General features: G+C 42.5%; 2 protein-coding genes across 12 annotated transcripts in view; one reads left to right on the forward strand and one right to left on the reverse strand.

The window, feature by feature from the left end:
- Tpgs2 (tubulin polyglutamylase complex subunit 2) overlaps positions 1–11,660 on the reverse strand; it is a 57,052-nt gene extending 45,392 nt beyond the window's left edge. The window contains 1 exon segment of one of the 2 annotated variants that reach the window (NM_001014147.1): positions 11,498–11,660. In NM_001014147.1, coding sequence (NP_001014169.2) covers positions 11,498–11,579 — 82 coding nt within the window. In that variant the 5' untranslated portion in view covers positions 11,580–11,660. 2 annotated transcript variants of the gene reach the window in all.
- Positions 10,636–12,640, forward strand: part of Kiaa1328 (KIAA1328 homolog) — a 294,734-nt gene continuing 292,729 nt past the window's right edge. For 5 of the 10 annotated variants that reach the window (XR_015642431.1, XR_015642433.1, XR_015642432.1 and 2 more), the window contains exon 1: positions 11,747–12,048. Coding sequence is in view for 4 of the 10 variants with exons in the window: in XM_087593274.1 (XP_087449400.1) it covers positions 11,751–12,048 (298 nt within the window). In the remaining 6 variants the exon portion in view is untranslated. 10 annotated transcript variants of the gene reach the window in all.

Consider the following 12,640-nt stretch of genomic DNA (forward strand, 5'->3'; position numbering starts at 1 on the left):
CCCTAGAAAAAGCAAGAAAGTAATCTCCTTGCAAGGAAACCAAAAGAAGAGAGACAAACATAATTCCACCTCTAAGAACAAAAATAACAGGAAGCTACAATCACTATTCCTTAATATCTCTCAACATCAACAGACTCAATTCCCCAATCAAAAGCACAGACTAACAAACTGGATACGTAAAGGAGACCAAGCATTTTTGCTGCATGCAGGAAACACACCTCAGAGACAAAGACAGACACTACCTCAGAGTAAAGGGCTGGAAAAAAATTTCCAAGCAAATGGTCCCAAGAAACAAGCTGGAGTAGCCATTCTAATATTGAATGAAATTGACGTTCAACCAAAAGTCATCAAAAAAGATAAGGAAGGACACTTCATATTTATCTACCAAGGATGAACCCTCACACTAAAAATCTATGCTCTAAATGCAAGGGCACCTACATTCATAAAGGAAGCCTTAATAAAGCTCAAATCACACACAGCACCTCCCACAATAATAGTAGGAGATTTCAACAACCCATTCTCTTCAATGGACAGATCATGGAGACAGAAATTAAATACAGACATAGAGAATATGAAAGCCAGAAGTTATGAACCAAATGGACTTAACAGATATTTATAGAATATTTCATCCTAAAACAAAAGGATACATCTTCTTCTCAGCACCTCATGGTACCTTCTCCAAAATTGAGCATATAATTGGTTACAAAACAGGCCTCAACAGATACAGGAAGATAGAAATAGTCCCATGCATCCTATCACCACAGACTAAGGCTGGTCTTCAATGACAACAAAAACGACAGAAAGCCCACATATACGTGGAAGTTGCACAATGATCTACTCAATGATAACTTGGTCAAGGAAGAAATAAAGAAATTAAAGACTTCTTACAATTTAATGAAAATGAAGACACAACAAATCCAAACTTATGGGACACAATGAAAGCAGTGCTAAGAGGAAAACTCATAGCTCTGAGTGCCTGCGAAAAGAAACAGGAGAGAGCATACATCAGCAGCTTGATAGCACACCTAAAAGCTCTACAACAAAAAGAAGCAAATACACCCAAGAGGAGTAGAAGACAGGAAATGATCAAACTCAGGGCTGAAATCAACCAAGTAGAAACAAAAAGAACTATACAAAGAATCAACAAAATCAGGAGCTGGTTCTTTGAGAAAATCAACAAGATAGATAAACCCTTAGCCAGACTAACCAGAGAGCACAGAGTGTATCCAAATTACCAAAAACAGAAATGAAAAGGGAGACATAACAAAAGAATCTGAAGATATTCCAAACATCATCAGATCCTACTACAAAAGCCTATATTCAACAAAACTGGGAAATCTAGAGGAAATGGACAATTTTCTAGACAGATACCAGGTACCAAAGTTAAATCAGGAACAGATAAACCATCTAAACACCCCATAACTCCTGAAGAAATAGAAGCAGTTATTAAAAGTCTCCCAATCAAAAACAGCCCAGGACCAGAAGGGTTTAGTACAGAATTCTATCAGACCTTCATAGAAGACCTCATCCCAATACTGTCCGAACTATTCCACAAAATGGAAACAGATGGAGAACTACCAAATTCCTTCTATGAAGCCACAATAAAGTTTATACCAAAACCACACAAAGACCCAACAGAGAAAGCGAACTTCAGACCAATTTTCTTCATGAATATTGAAGCAAAAATACTCAATAAAATTTTCATAAACAGAATACAAGAAAACATCAAAATGATCATCCACCATGATCAAGTAGGCTTCATTTCAGGGATGCAGGGATGGTTCAATATATGGAAATCCATCAATGTAATCCACTATATGAACAAAGTCAAAGATAAAAAAACACATGATCATTTCATTAGACGCTGAGAAAGCATTTGACAAAATTCAACATCCCTTCAAGATAAAAATCTTGGAAAAATCAGGAATTCATACCTAAACATAATGAAAGCAATATATGGCAAACCAGTAGTTAATATTAAACTAAATGGAGAGAAACTTGAAGCAATCTGACAATCTGACTAAAATCAGGGACTAGACAAGGCTGCCCACTCTCTCTCCCTATTTATTCAGTAAAGTACTCCAAGTCCTAGCCAGAGCAATCAGACAATGAAAGGAGGTCAAAGGTATACAGATTGGAAAGGAAGAAATCAAAATATCACTATTTGCAGATGATATGAGAGTATACTTAAGTGATCCCAAAAGTTCCACCAGAGAACTACTAAACCAACACCTTCAGCAAAGTGGCTGGGTATAAAATGAACTCAAACAAATCAGTAGCCTTCCTCTACTCAAAGCATAAACAGGCTGAGAAAGAAATTAAAGAAATAACACCCTTCATAATAGTCTCAAATAATATAAAACACCTTGGTGTAACTTTAACCAAGAAAGTGAAAGATCTGTAGGACAAGAATGTCAAGTCTCTAAAGTAAGAAATTGAAAATCTCAGAAGATGGAAAGAGCTCCCATGCTCATGGATTGGCAGGATTAATATACGAAAAATGGCCATTTTGCCAAAAGCAATCTACAGATTCAATGCAATCCCCATCAAAATTACAACTCAATTCTTCATGAAGTTAGAAAGAGAAATTTGAAAAATCATTTGGAATAATAAAAGTCCCAGGATAACGAAAACTGTACTCAACAATAAAAGAACTTCTGGGGGAAACACCATCCCTAACTTCAAGCAGTAATACAGAATAATAGTGATAAAAAAACTGCATGGTATTGGTACAGAGACGACAGGTAGATCAGTGGAATAGAACTGAAGACCCAGAAATGAACCCACATACCTATGGCCATTTGATCTTTGACAAAGGAGTTAAAACCATCCAATGGAAAAAAGATAGCATTTTCAACAAATGGTGCTGGTTCAATTGGAGGTCAGCATGTAGAAGAATGTAAATCGATCCATTTTTATTGCCCTGTACAAAGCTTAAGTCCAAGTGGATCAAGGACCTCCACATCAAACTAGATACACTCAAACTAATAGAAGAAAAACTGGGAAAGAGCCTTGAACACATGGGCTCTGGGGAAAACTTCCTGAACAAAACACCGATGACTTATGCTCTAAGATTAAGAATCAATAAATGGGACCCCATAAAATTGCAAAGCTTCTGTAAGGCAAAGAACACTGTCATTAGGACAAAACGGCATCCAACAGATTGGGAAAAGATCTTTACCAATCCTACAACTGATAGAGGGCTAATATCCAAAATATACAAAGAACTCAAATAACCCTATTAAAAAATGGGGTACAGCACTAAACAAAGAATTCACAGCTGAGGAATGCAGAATGGCTAAGAAGCACCTAAAGAAATATTCAACATCCTTAGTCGTCAGGGAAATAAAAATCAGAACAACCCTGAGATTCCACCTCACACCAGTCAGAATGTCTAAGATCAAAAACTCAGGTGACAGCAGATGCTGGAGAGAGATGTGGAGAAAGAGGAACACTCTTCCATTGTTGGTGGGATTGCAAACTGCTACAACCATTCTGGAAATCAGCCTGGAGGTTCCTCAGAAAGTTGGACAGTGCACTACCTGAGGATCCAGCTATACTTCTCCTGGGCATATACCCAAAAGATGACCCAACATACAACAAAGCCACATGCTCCACTATGTTCATAGCAGCCTTATTTATAATAGCCAGAAGCTGAAAAGAACCCAGATGCCCTTCAACAGAGGAATGGATACAGAAAATGTGGTACACCTACACAATGGAGTATTACTCAGCTTTCAAAAACAACGACTTCACGAAACTCATAGGGAAATGGAATGAATTAGAAAATATCATTCTGAGTGAGGTAATCCAATCACAGAAAAACACACATGGTATGTACTCACTGGTAAGTGGATATTAGCCCAAAAGCTTGAATTATCCAAGATACTATCCACAGACCACATGAAGCTCAAGAAGAAAAATGACCAAAATGTGTATACTTCAATCCTTCTTAAAAGGGGGAACCAAAAATATTCATAGGAGGGTATATGGAGGCAAAGTTTGGAGCAGAGACTGAAGGAATGGCCATTCAGAGCCTGCCCCACATGTGCCCCATATGTATACAGCCACCAAGACCAGATAAGATGGATGAAGCTAAGAAGTGTATGCTGACAGGAATTGGATATAGATCTCTCCTGAGAGACACAGCCAGAGCATGTCAAATACAGAGGTGAATGCTAGCAGTAAACCACTGTACTGAGAACAGGACCCCTGTTAGAGGAATTAGAGGAAGTATTGAAAGAGTTGAAAGAGCTTACAACCCCATAAGAACAACAATGCCAACCAACCAGACCTCCCAGGGACTAAACCACTACCCAAAGACTATACATGGACTGACCCATGGCTCCAACTGCATATGTAGCAGAGGATGGCCTTGTTGGGCACCAATGGAAGGATTAGGCCTTGGTCCTGATAAGGTTGGACCTCCAGTGTAGGGGAATGTGGGGGGCGGGTAACACGAAATGTGGATATATGGGCAGGGCAACACCCTTTTAGATAAAGGGAAGGGGGATGGGATAGGGGGACTTATGTGTGAAAAACAAGGAAAGGGAATATTTGAAATGTAAAAATGTAAAAACTCCAGTAAATAAATAAATAAATAAATGGAAAAGAAAAGAATGAGGTAAACAGAGAATTCCTAAAAGAGGAAATGTAGCAGCTTGTGTGGTCATGCTAATTATGTTACCTAAAAACCTTTTGCTATGTCAGCATGTAGGCTAAAGGAAGCCTGAGTCAACTGGCTCTGACTGGGAAATAAAATGGCTAGCAGTCAATGGCTGGGCAGGGAGACAGAGGCTGGACTCTTAGCATTCCTGGGCAAGAAAGCAGGAGAAAGAGAGGTGGGATTCCATGTGACAGGGGTTTAGGACGGACCATGCTGGGAAGGAGGAGCAACAGTGAGAGATGGACAAAATGTAGGTTCAAAAGGGAAAGGTAGCCCCAGAAGGGCTTCCCAGAAAGGTCTAGGGTAGCAAAGATAAAGTATAGATTTAGTAAGTGTTAACTCGGGAATACTGGCTTGGAGAGTGTGCTAGCTGCAGGGAGGTTTGAAAGTGCCCAGCCATTCAGCTAGTTTAAGCATATTAAAAATAAGCCTGCATGTGCATGTCGCTCATTTGTGAACCCAGAGCTCTTGGACAGGTGCAGGAGAAGCGTGTGCACCTGCAGGGAGCGTAGAGCAGGCTTTAACAATTTACTGTTACAAGGAAACTAGAGTGGCTGAGAAAGACTGAAAGAAATATTCAAGATCCTTAGCCACCGGGGAAATGCAAATCAAAGCTACTTTAAGATTTCAACTTAACATCAGTCAGAATGGCCACCATCAATACAGCAAGTAACAGTTCATGCTGGTGAGGATGTAGAATAAGGGGAACACTAATCCACTTCTGGTGGGAGTATTGTACAGCTACTAAGGGAATCAGTGTAGTGGCTCCTCAGGAAGATGAGCTCTATCTACCTCAAGACCCAGTGGTAACTCTTGGGCATCTATCAAAAGACCCTTTATCCTGTCACAGAGACACTTGCTCAACCATGTTCACTGCTACCCTATTAGCCAGAAACTGGAAACAACTGAGATGGATAAAGAAAATGCGGTATATTTATACAATGGAACATTATTCGGCTGTCAAGAAAAAATGAAATTAGCAGGCAAATGGATGGAACAAGAAAAAAAAATCATCCTAAGTAGACAATCCAGACCCAGAAAGACGCGCATGGAGCGCACTTGCTTATATGTGGGCACCAGCTGTCAAGTCAGCAATAACGAAGCTCCAATGTACAGAACCATATGACTAGAGTAAGGGACTGGGAGTGGGTGTAGGCAGAGATCTCCTTAGGAATGGAAACACAATAGTTATGAATGGATTTGGGGGGTAGGATGGGACAATAGGATCAGTGGGAATGAGAAGGAAAGAGGACAAGGGAGGGAATATGGAGTGAGACAGCTAAAATTAAGGGCCATTTGAGAGATAGTATGGAAACCTAATACAGTAGAAGCTTCCTGAAATATTCACATATATGAAGGCAAGCTAAATGAAATTGCCAAAAAGGGGGGAGGGTGGAGATAGAGCCCAACCATCAAACTCTCAGCACAAATGAAGCTTTCAGTACTGGGATTGGTCGCATTTAATTGAGCTGTTGGCCAAAGGGCTCCCCTGGGGATCCAGGCTGTTGCCGAGATGATAAGTTGCTCTCTTCAAACTAAGGGTACGTTGTTGAAGACAGCACCAACACAGTTCGTTAAACATGGCGGAGATGAGCTGGTGCCTGAATGGAGCTTCACTTCTATATGATGGTGTCCTTGGTACAGTAAAGCACTTTGGAAGCTACCAGAAGAGAAACTGAAACACCAACCCATCCAGTAATCCTTTGATCTTCGATGGTGTCCTGCCTACAAGATATGCTAGGCAATGGTAGCACAAAATTGTGGAAGTAATCAACCAATATCTCATTTGGCTTAAGGCCCGCTTCACAAGATGGCACTTACCCTGACACTACCTGGGTGACCAAGAACCTGTGACTTGAAGCCGGGGGACCTAGGGTAAAACCAAATCCCACTGTTCTAAGAACCAAAACAGCAAATGAAGACAAATTAAAAAAACCCAAACTAGCAATAACTGACTCCTAGCGACATCCTGCTATACTCATAGATCAGAGCCTTGCTTGGGCACTATCAGAGAAGCTCCCTCCTATAGCAGATGTGCACAAACACAGACCCACAGCCAGACATCACGAAGAGAGTGAGAGACCTCGGAACACTCAGCCCTAAAGAGGATGTTTCCTTCAAATCCCTCCCCTTGGAGCTCAAGGAACCCAGCTGAAGAGGACTAAGAAGAAAGGGTGTAAGAGTCAGAGGGGACAGGGACACCGAGGAAACAAGGCCTCTAATCAACATGATTAACGGTTATATGAACTCTGAGAATGAGCTGCATCGGCCTGCCAAGGTCTACACCAGGCCCTGTGTGTATATATGGCTTCCAGATTAGTGGTTTTATAGGATTCCTGAGTATGTGAAGAGTGGGTCTTGATTTTTGTGCCTTCTCTTGTGCTCTTTTCCTTCTCTTTGTTACTCATGTTTAACTGTTTAACTCTGCTGTGATAATTTTTGTTTCATCTTATTATGTTTTATTTTGCTGTATTTCATTATTATACCTTAGAAGACTGTTTTCCAATAACAGACATAAAAGGAGTGGATCTGGGTGGGAGGGGAAGTGGGGAGAAACTGGGAGAAGAGGGAGGGGAAACTGTATATATTATAATACACAGGATATATTATGTGAGAAAAAAACTTTTAAATTAAGGTAATATTTTTTCTATTGTATGACTATACCTTATTTTTATTTTTACATTCATCCATTAGTTGGATAGTTCAGTGGTTTTCAATTTATATTGCTAACCAGTAATACTCCTAAGAGTATTTGGGAACAAATATTTGTATGTAAATGACTTTTTTCCTCATGGATAAATCAAGAGAAGTGGAATTGCTGAATCATACAGTAATTCCATGTTTAATCTTCTGAGGAAAAGTCAAACCCAAAGTTGCTGTGCCAGTTTATAATTTCGTCAACACTCCATGAGGGTTTGAGCAAATTTCACAAATATTTGACAAAACTCATGCCAGTCTTTGTTATGGCCAAGCTAGTGGAGATATAGTAGTATCTAACTGTGGCTTTGATCTGCTTACTTGACGTATGGCTGTCACCTTTATATAGATATGGTTCAAAGAAACATCAGTTGGAACCCTTTAGAGTGTCTTTAACTGCTCAATTTCTAGAGTTCTTTTTAGATATCTTGTAAACTGTTTACAAATACTTTGAGGCTGTTGCCACTTGATCATATCTACATAACACATTTTATTAAATTCTTATCAACTCTTCTTGTTTGTATCATATTAAAATTCTATTCACTAGTTCTAAGTTTCTTAAAACCTAAATTAAGGGGGCCTGGGGTAATGGGTCAGCAGTTAAGAACATTGGCTGCTCCCTTATTTATAATAGCCAGAAGCTGGAAAGAACCCAGATGCCCTTCAACAAAGGAATGGATACAGAAAATGTGGTACATCTACACAACGGAATATTACTCAGCTATCAAAAACAATGACTTTATGAAATTCGTAGGCAAATGGATGGAACTGGAAAATATCATCCTGAGTGAGGTACCCCAATCACAGAAAAACACACATGGTATGCACTCATTGATAAGTGGATATTAGCCCAAATGCTTGAATTACCCTAGATGCACAGAACACATGAAACTCAAGAAGGATGACCAAAATGCGAATGCTTCACTCCTTCTTTAAAAGGGAATAATAATACCCTTGGCAGGGAATAGGGAGGCAAAGTGTAGAACAGAGGCAGAAGGAACACCCATTCAGAGCCTGCCCTACATGTGGCCCATACATATACAGCCACCAAACTAGATAAGATGGATGAAGCAAAGAAGTGCAGGCTGACAGGAACCGGATGTAGATCTCTCCTGAGAGACACAGCCAGAATACAGCAAATACATAGGCGAATGCCAGCAGCAAACCACTGAACTGAGAATGGGATCCCCGTTGAAGGAATCAAGAGAAAGGACTGAAAGAGCTTGAAGGGGCTCGAGACCCCATATGAACAACAATGCCAACCAACCAGAACTTCCAGGGACTAAGCCACTACCTAAAGACTATACATGGACTGACCCTGGACTCTGACCTCATAGGTAGCAATGAATATCCTAGTAAGAGCACCAGTGGAAGGGGAAGCCCTGGGTCCTGCTAAGACTGAAACCCCAGTGAACGTGATTGTTGGGGGGAGGGCGGTAGTGGGGGGAGGATGGGGAGGGGAACACCCATATAGAAGAGGAGGGGGAGGGGTTAGGGGGATGTTGGCCCGGAAACCGGGAAAGGGAATAACAATTGAAATATAAATAAGAAATACCCAAGTTAATAAAGATGAAGGAAAAAAATTAGCTGCTCATCCAGAGGACCCAGGTCTCACTGTTAACACCACTAGGGCAGCTCATAACTGTAACTCTAGTCCCAGGGATCTATTATCTTTATTGTAGCAACTACATGGTACAAAAACATTATCCTTTTTACCACATTTAAGTGTAGACATCAGTGGGATAATTATTCACATTGTTAGATGGTCACCAATATCATCTCCCAAATGTTTAGTAAGCTCCAGTGTAGTAAATTTTCAAAGAGAAAAACATTGTTCTATTCCAAGATTGTTTTGGGGATTCCTGGCCTCATATTACATTTAATTTTAGGGCTAATATGTCTGTCTCTGCAACAGAGGTGTTGAGAGTTGGTAGTAATTGCAGATTGGGGAAAACCTCTCTTCTATAGAGATGACATTTCTTCCCACTCATTTTAGTTTTAATATCCTTCAAAAGACTTTTACTGTTTTAGTGCAAAAGTCACAGACTTCTTTGTTAACTTAATTTCATTTTTGTATTGCCTTTTGCTACTGTATAGTGTGTGTGTGAGTGAATTATTTAGGGTTAATTTGTAAGAGTTTATAATTTGCAAACAGGCATCTTTAGTTTTCTTATTATTGATTTCATTTTCCTGCCTACTTCCCTGGCCATAATTTCTATTACAAAGCTGAGTAGAAATGCTAGAATTGAAAAAAATCAAGCATAGTAGAGTGGAGACTGCAGATGTTTACAAGACCTTGGATGGCCTTTGAGAAGCTGGATTTCAGTGAGGTTTCCCTCATCATTAGATGAAAATGTCTCACTATCTGTAAACTGGAATGCAAATAAAGTGTGGAATATATTTTTCTTTTGAGAGACTGGAAGTTGGTACATGCTAGGTAAAGGAAATTCTGGACTCCTTAGTTTGAGAGGACACTTTAGACATACTGTTACAAAGGTGTTGCTAGACAAATTAAGTATGTCCTGTGTGGTTTCAGTGAGAAGACTCTTGAAAACGCTCACATAATTTTCTTTTTTATTAGCTTCCTTGCCTGCATTTTCTCCTTTGTTGATTTTTGTTTTATCTCTTTCTGCTGGGGCAAAATGAGCCTAGTGAATCCGCACACCTGGACCATTTGCTGCCCTTTCAGCATATTGTGGTGTTGAGCGTAAGGGTAAAGCAGGTAGTCCTTCAACACAAAAGACTGTGAGATTATTCACAGATGCCCCTTATCAAGATAACGTTTTTTATTCTATTTTTTATTATTTTGAGGGAAAAAATCTTATTAGCTCAGCCTGACTTTGTGATCACCGTCATCATACTCCTTTCCCCGTGAAGGAATTACAGACATATGTCAATATTACTAGTATATTCTATTTGTAACATTTCCCCCCCATTTTTCAATCAAGAAAGTGCTGGATTTTTGTCAAGGACCATTTTGGCAGTTTCTGAAAATGTAGGCTTTGTCCTTTGTTCTACTAACATTCTATTTACATCCTTTTTTTTTTTTTTTTTACATATTAAACAAATCACACATTCCTAGAATAAATCAGCCTGGTCTCAGATTTCTACTACAGAAAAGGACCAAATAAAACACATAATTTCACACACTGCTCATAGCTGTTAATAAGGTGGAAAAAAAAAAGGTTTACGAGAGAGCAATATGGGAAGGTGTATGTAAGGCTTATTAGACGTAATACTTCGATCAGAAATTTAGACAAAGAACAGGAGACATTGGGATGGAGATAATTCCAGGTGGAGGAAACTAAAAATGGTTACAGGTAAGAACAACCTTAAGTGTTTTTAAAGTTACAGCCTCAACAGCGAGATGTCCGCAGTAGTCAAAGCAGATCACTGCAAGATGAAAACAGATGATAGAGGGAACTTGTGGATCACTGGAGAGAAAAGTTCAATTTCTTTATAGTTGTGAGAGCAAAGCATCGAAACATTTTCTGGACATGTAAGACAGCTTTACCCCTCCCCCCTTCCTTTATCCTGGAACATGATTCTTCTTAACTTCCCAGAAATACCAGACATCTCTAGGCCTCTGGTAACTTAGTCATTGAGAGATAACTGATTTGTTTGGGGTTGCTTAGAAGTTAGTTTGTTTCCCGCACTCTGTTTCCTTATCAGTGTAGCTCGAGTACAGGCGGTCACTTAACCAGCGTACAACGAAAAGAACAACTCTCAACCCCTTCAGCGCTGCCAGCTTTGGTTCCTTTCCACGACTCGGTGCTGTACACTGGGCATCGGCTGCCTTGGGATACTGGCAGCATCCGTCCTGCAGTTCACTCTGCTACTGAGCAGGACTTGCATTTCAAGGATACAACCTGGGCTGAGGACGCCTCCTGGGAGACGCGTCCCCCGGCTTCCAGGTGCCTGCTGCCTCTCTACTCCGTTTTGCAGATGCAAGGCAAATATCCCGAACTCTCAGCACCCACTTTCCCGGCCGGGTTAGATACCTCCCTTTTCCCTCCCCATCTAAGGAACTCGCAGCAGGGATGCCCTCTGCAGATAGGTCCAGCTTAGCTGCAATGCACCCAGCACCCAGCGCAGCACCTTCGTTCTTTCAAGCCATTGTCCTACTCCACTCACCCAGGATGCGAGTTACGCCCAGGGTCAACTTCTCAAGGTGCGGCTTGCTGCCGGCTTGCATTGGGGGCGGTGTCTCCTCCATGGCACGCGTCTTCACCCCGCGCGCGGCAGCGGCGGGCCCAGTCCCCGGCGCTGCCGTGCACAGCCGGCCGGCCGGCTGACGCGCCCGACCCCGCCTCAGGTCTGCGGCCGTCGGGCTCAGGGCATGCCGGGAGTTGTAGTTTTCAGCGCCTGAGGGCTCCGCCAGGAGAGGATGGGCGGCCCGGGCGGCTTTGGCAGCAGCGGTTCCGCCGGGCGCTCGTTCCCGCGACCCTGGCCCGGGCCTCACTTCACATCTCCGCAACCCCGCCTCACCTCGGCCCGGAGCCTCTCCCCTCGCCGGGGCCGGAGGCGCAAGCGGGGGCGGGCCTCTGCGCCGAGTGGCCAATGGGGACGGAGCCTGGCGGTCGGGGCGTGGCGGCCCCGACTCGACGCCTCGAGTGGCGGTTGTTTCAAGATGGCGGGCGCGGCGGGCCCCTCCCTGCCGGGCTCCGCGTTCTGGAGCCGCGACTGTATCCTTTGCCCCGCTGCTAGGGGGCGCCGCGCCCTCCTGGGTGGCGAGGGCGGGGGCGCGAGGCTTTGTGTGGGCCAGAGAAGCGTGGCGCGGACCCCGGGCTAGGGATGGGCCTTTCCACTTCAGGCTGGGTGCCCGACTCGCCCATCACCTGGCGACCAAGTGTCGCTAGGTGGGAATTCTGGCTCATGGGTAACCCGCCCGCCTTAGCTGTGAGTTCTGCAAAGATGGCCTGTAATCGGGGAGTCTCAGCCAAGTCTGGAAGCGCCCCTCTGCCATCCCTTGCAGTGAGGCTGATTGAGGGTGTGAAGTGAGCCTGTAGTGGTAGGGAGAACAAGTGTGGGTGAACACAGTTGGTAGCTGGGCTGGAAGTCTTTTTCTCTTAATTTGGAATTACCGAGTAGGAGCAAATCAGGTGATTTTATTTGCTCTTTTTGGTCTCCTAAGGCCCTTAAGTGATGCTGTATTTTCTATTGCGTCATTAGGAGGCTTCATTGGGACCAGTTCTGCTGGGGCTAGTTAGGGAATAAGATAGGAAATGCCTCGAAGCCGTGTTGATTTACTAGATTGTGGGTCACCCCTGTTGGAAA

This window comes from Rattus norvegicus, chromosome 18 (genome assembly GCF_021556685.1).
Source record: "Rattus norvegicus strain SHRSP/BbbUtx chromosome 18, alternate assembly SHRSP_T2T, whole genome shotgun sequence".
Taxonomy (NCBI): domain Eukaryota; kingdom Metazoa; phylum Chordata; class Mammalia; order Rodentia; family Muridae; genus Rattus; species Rattus norvegicus.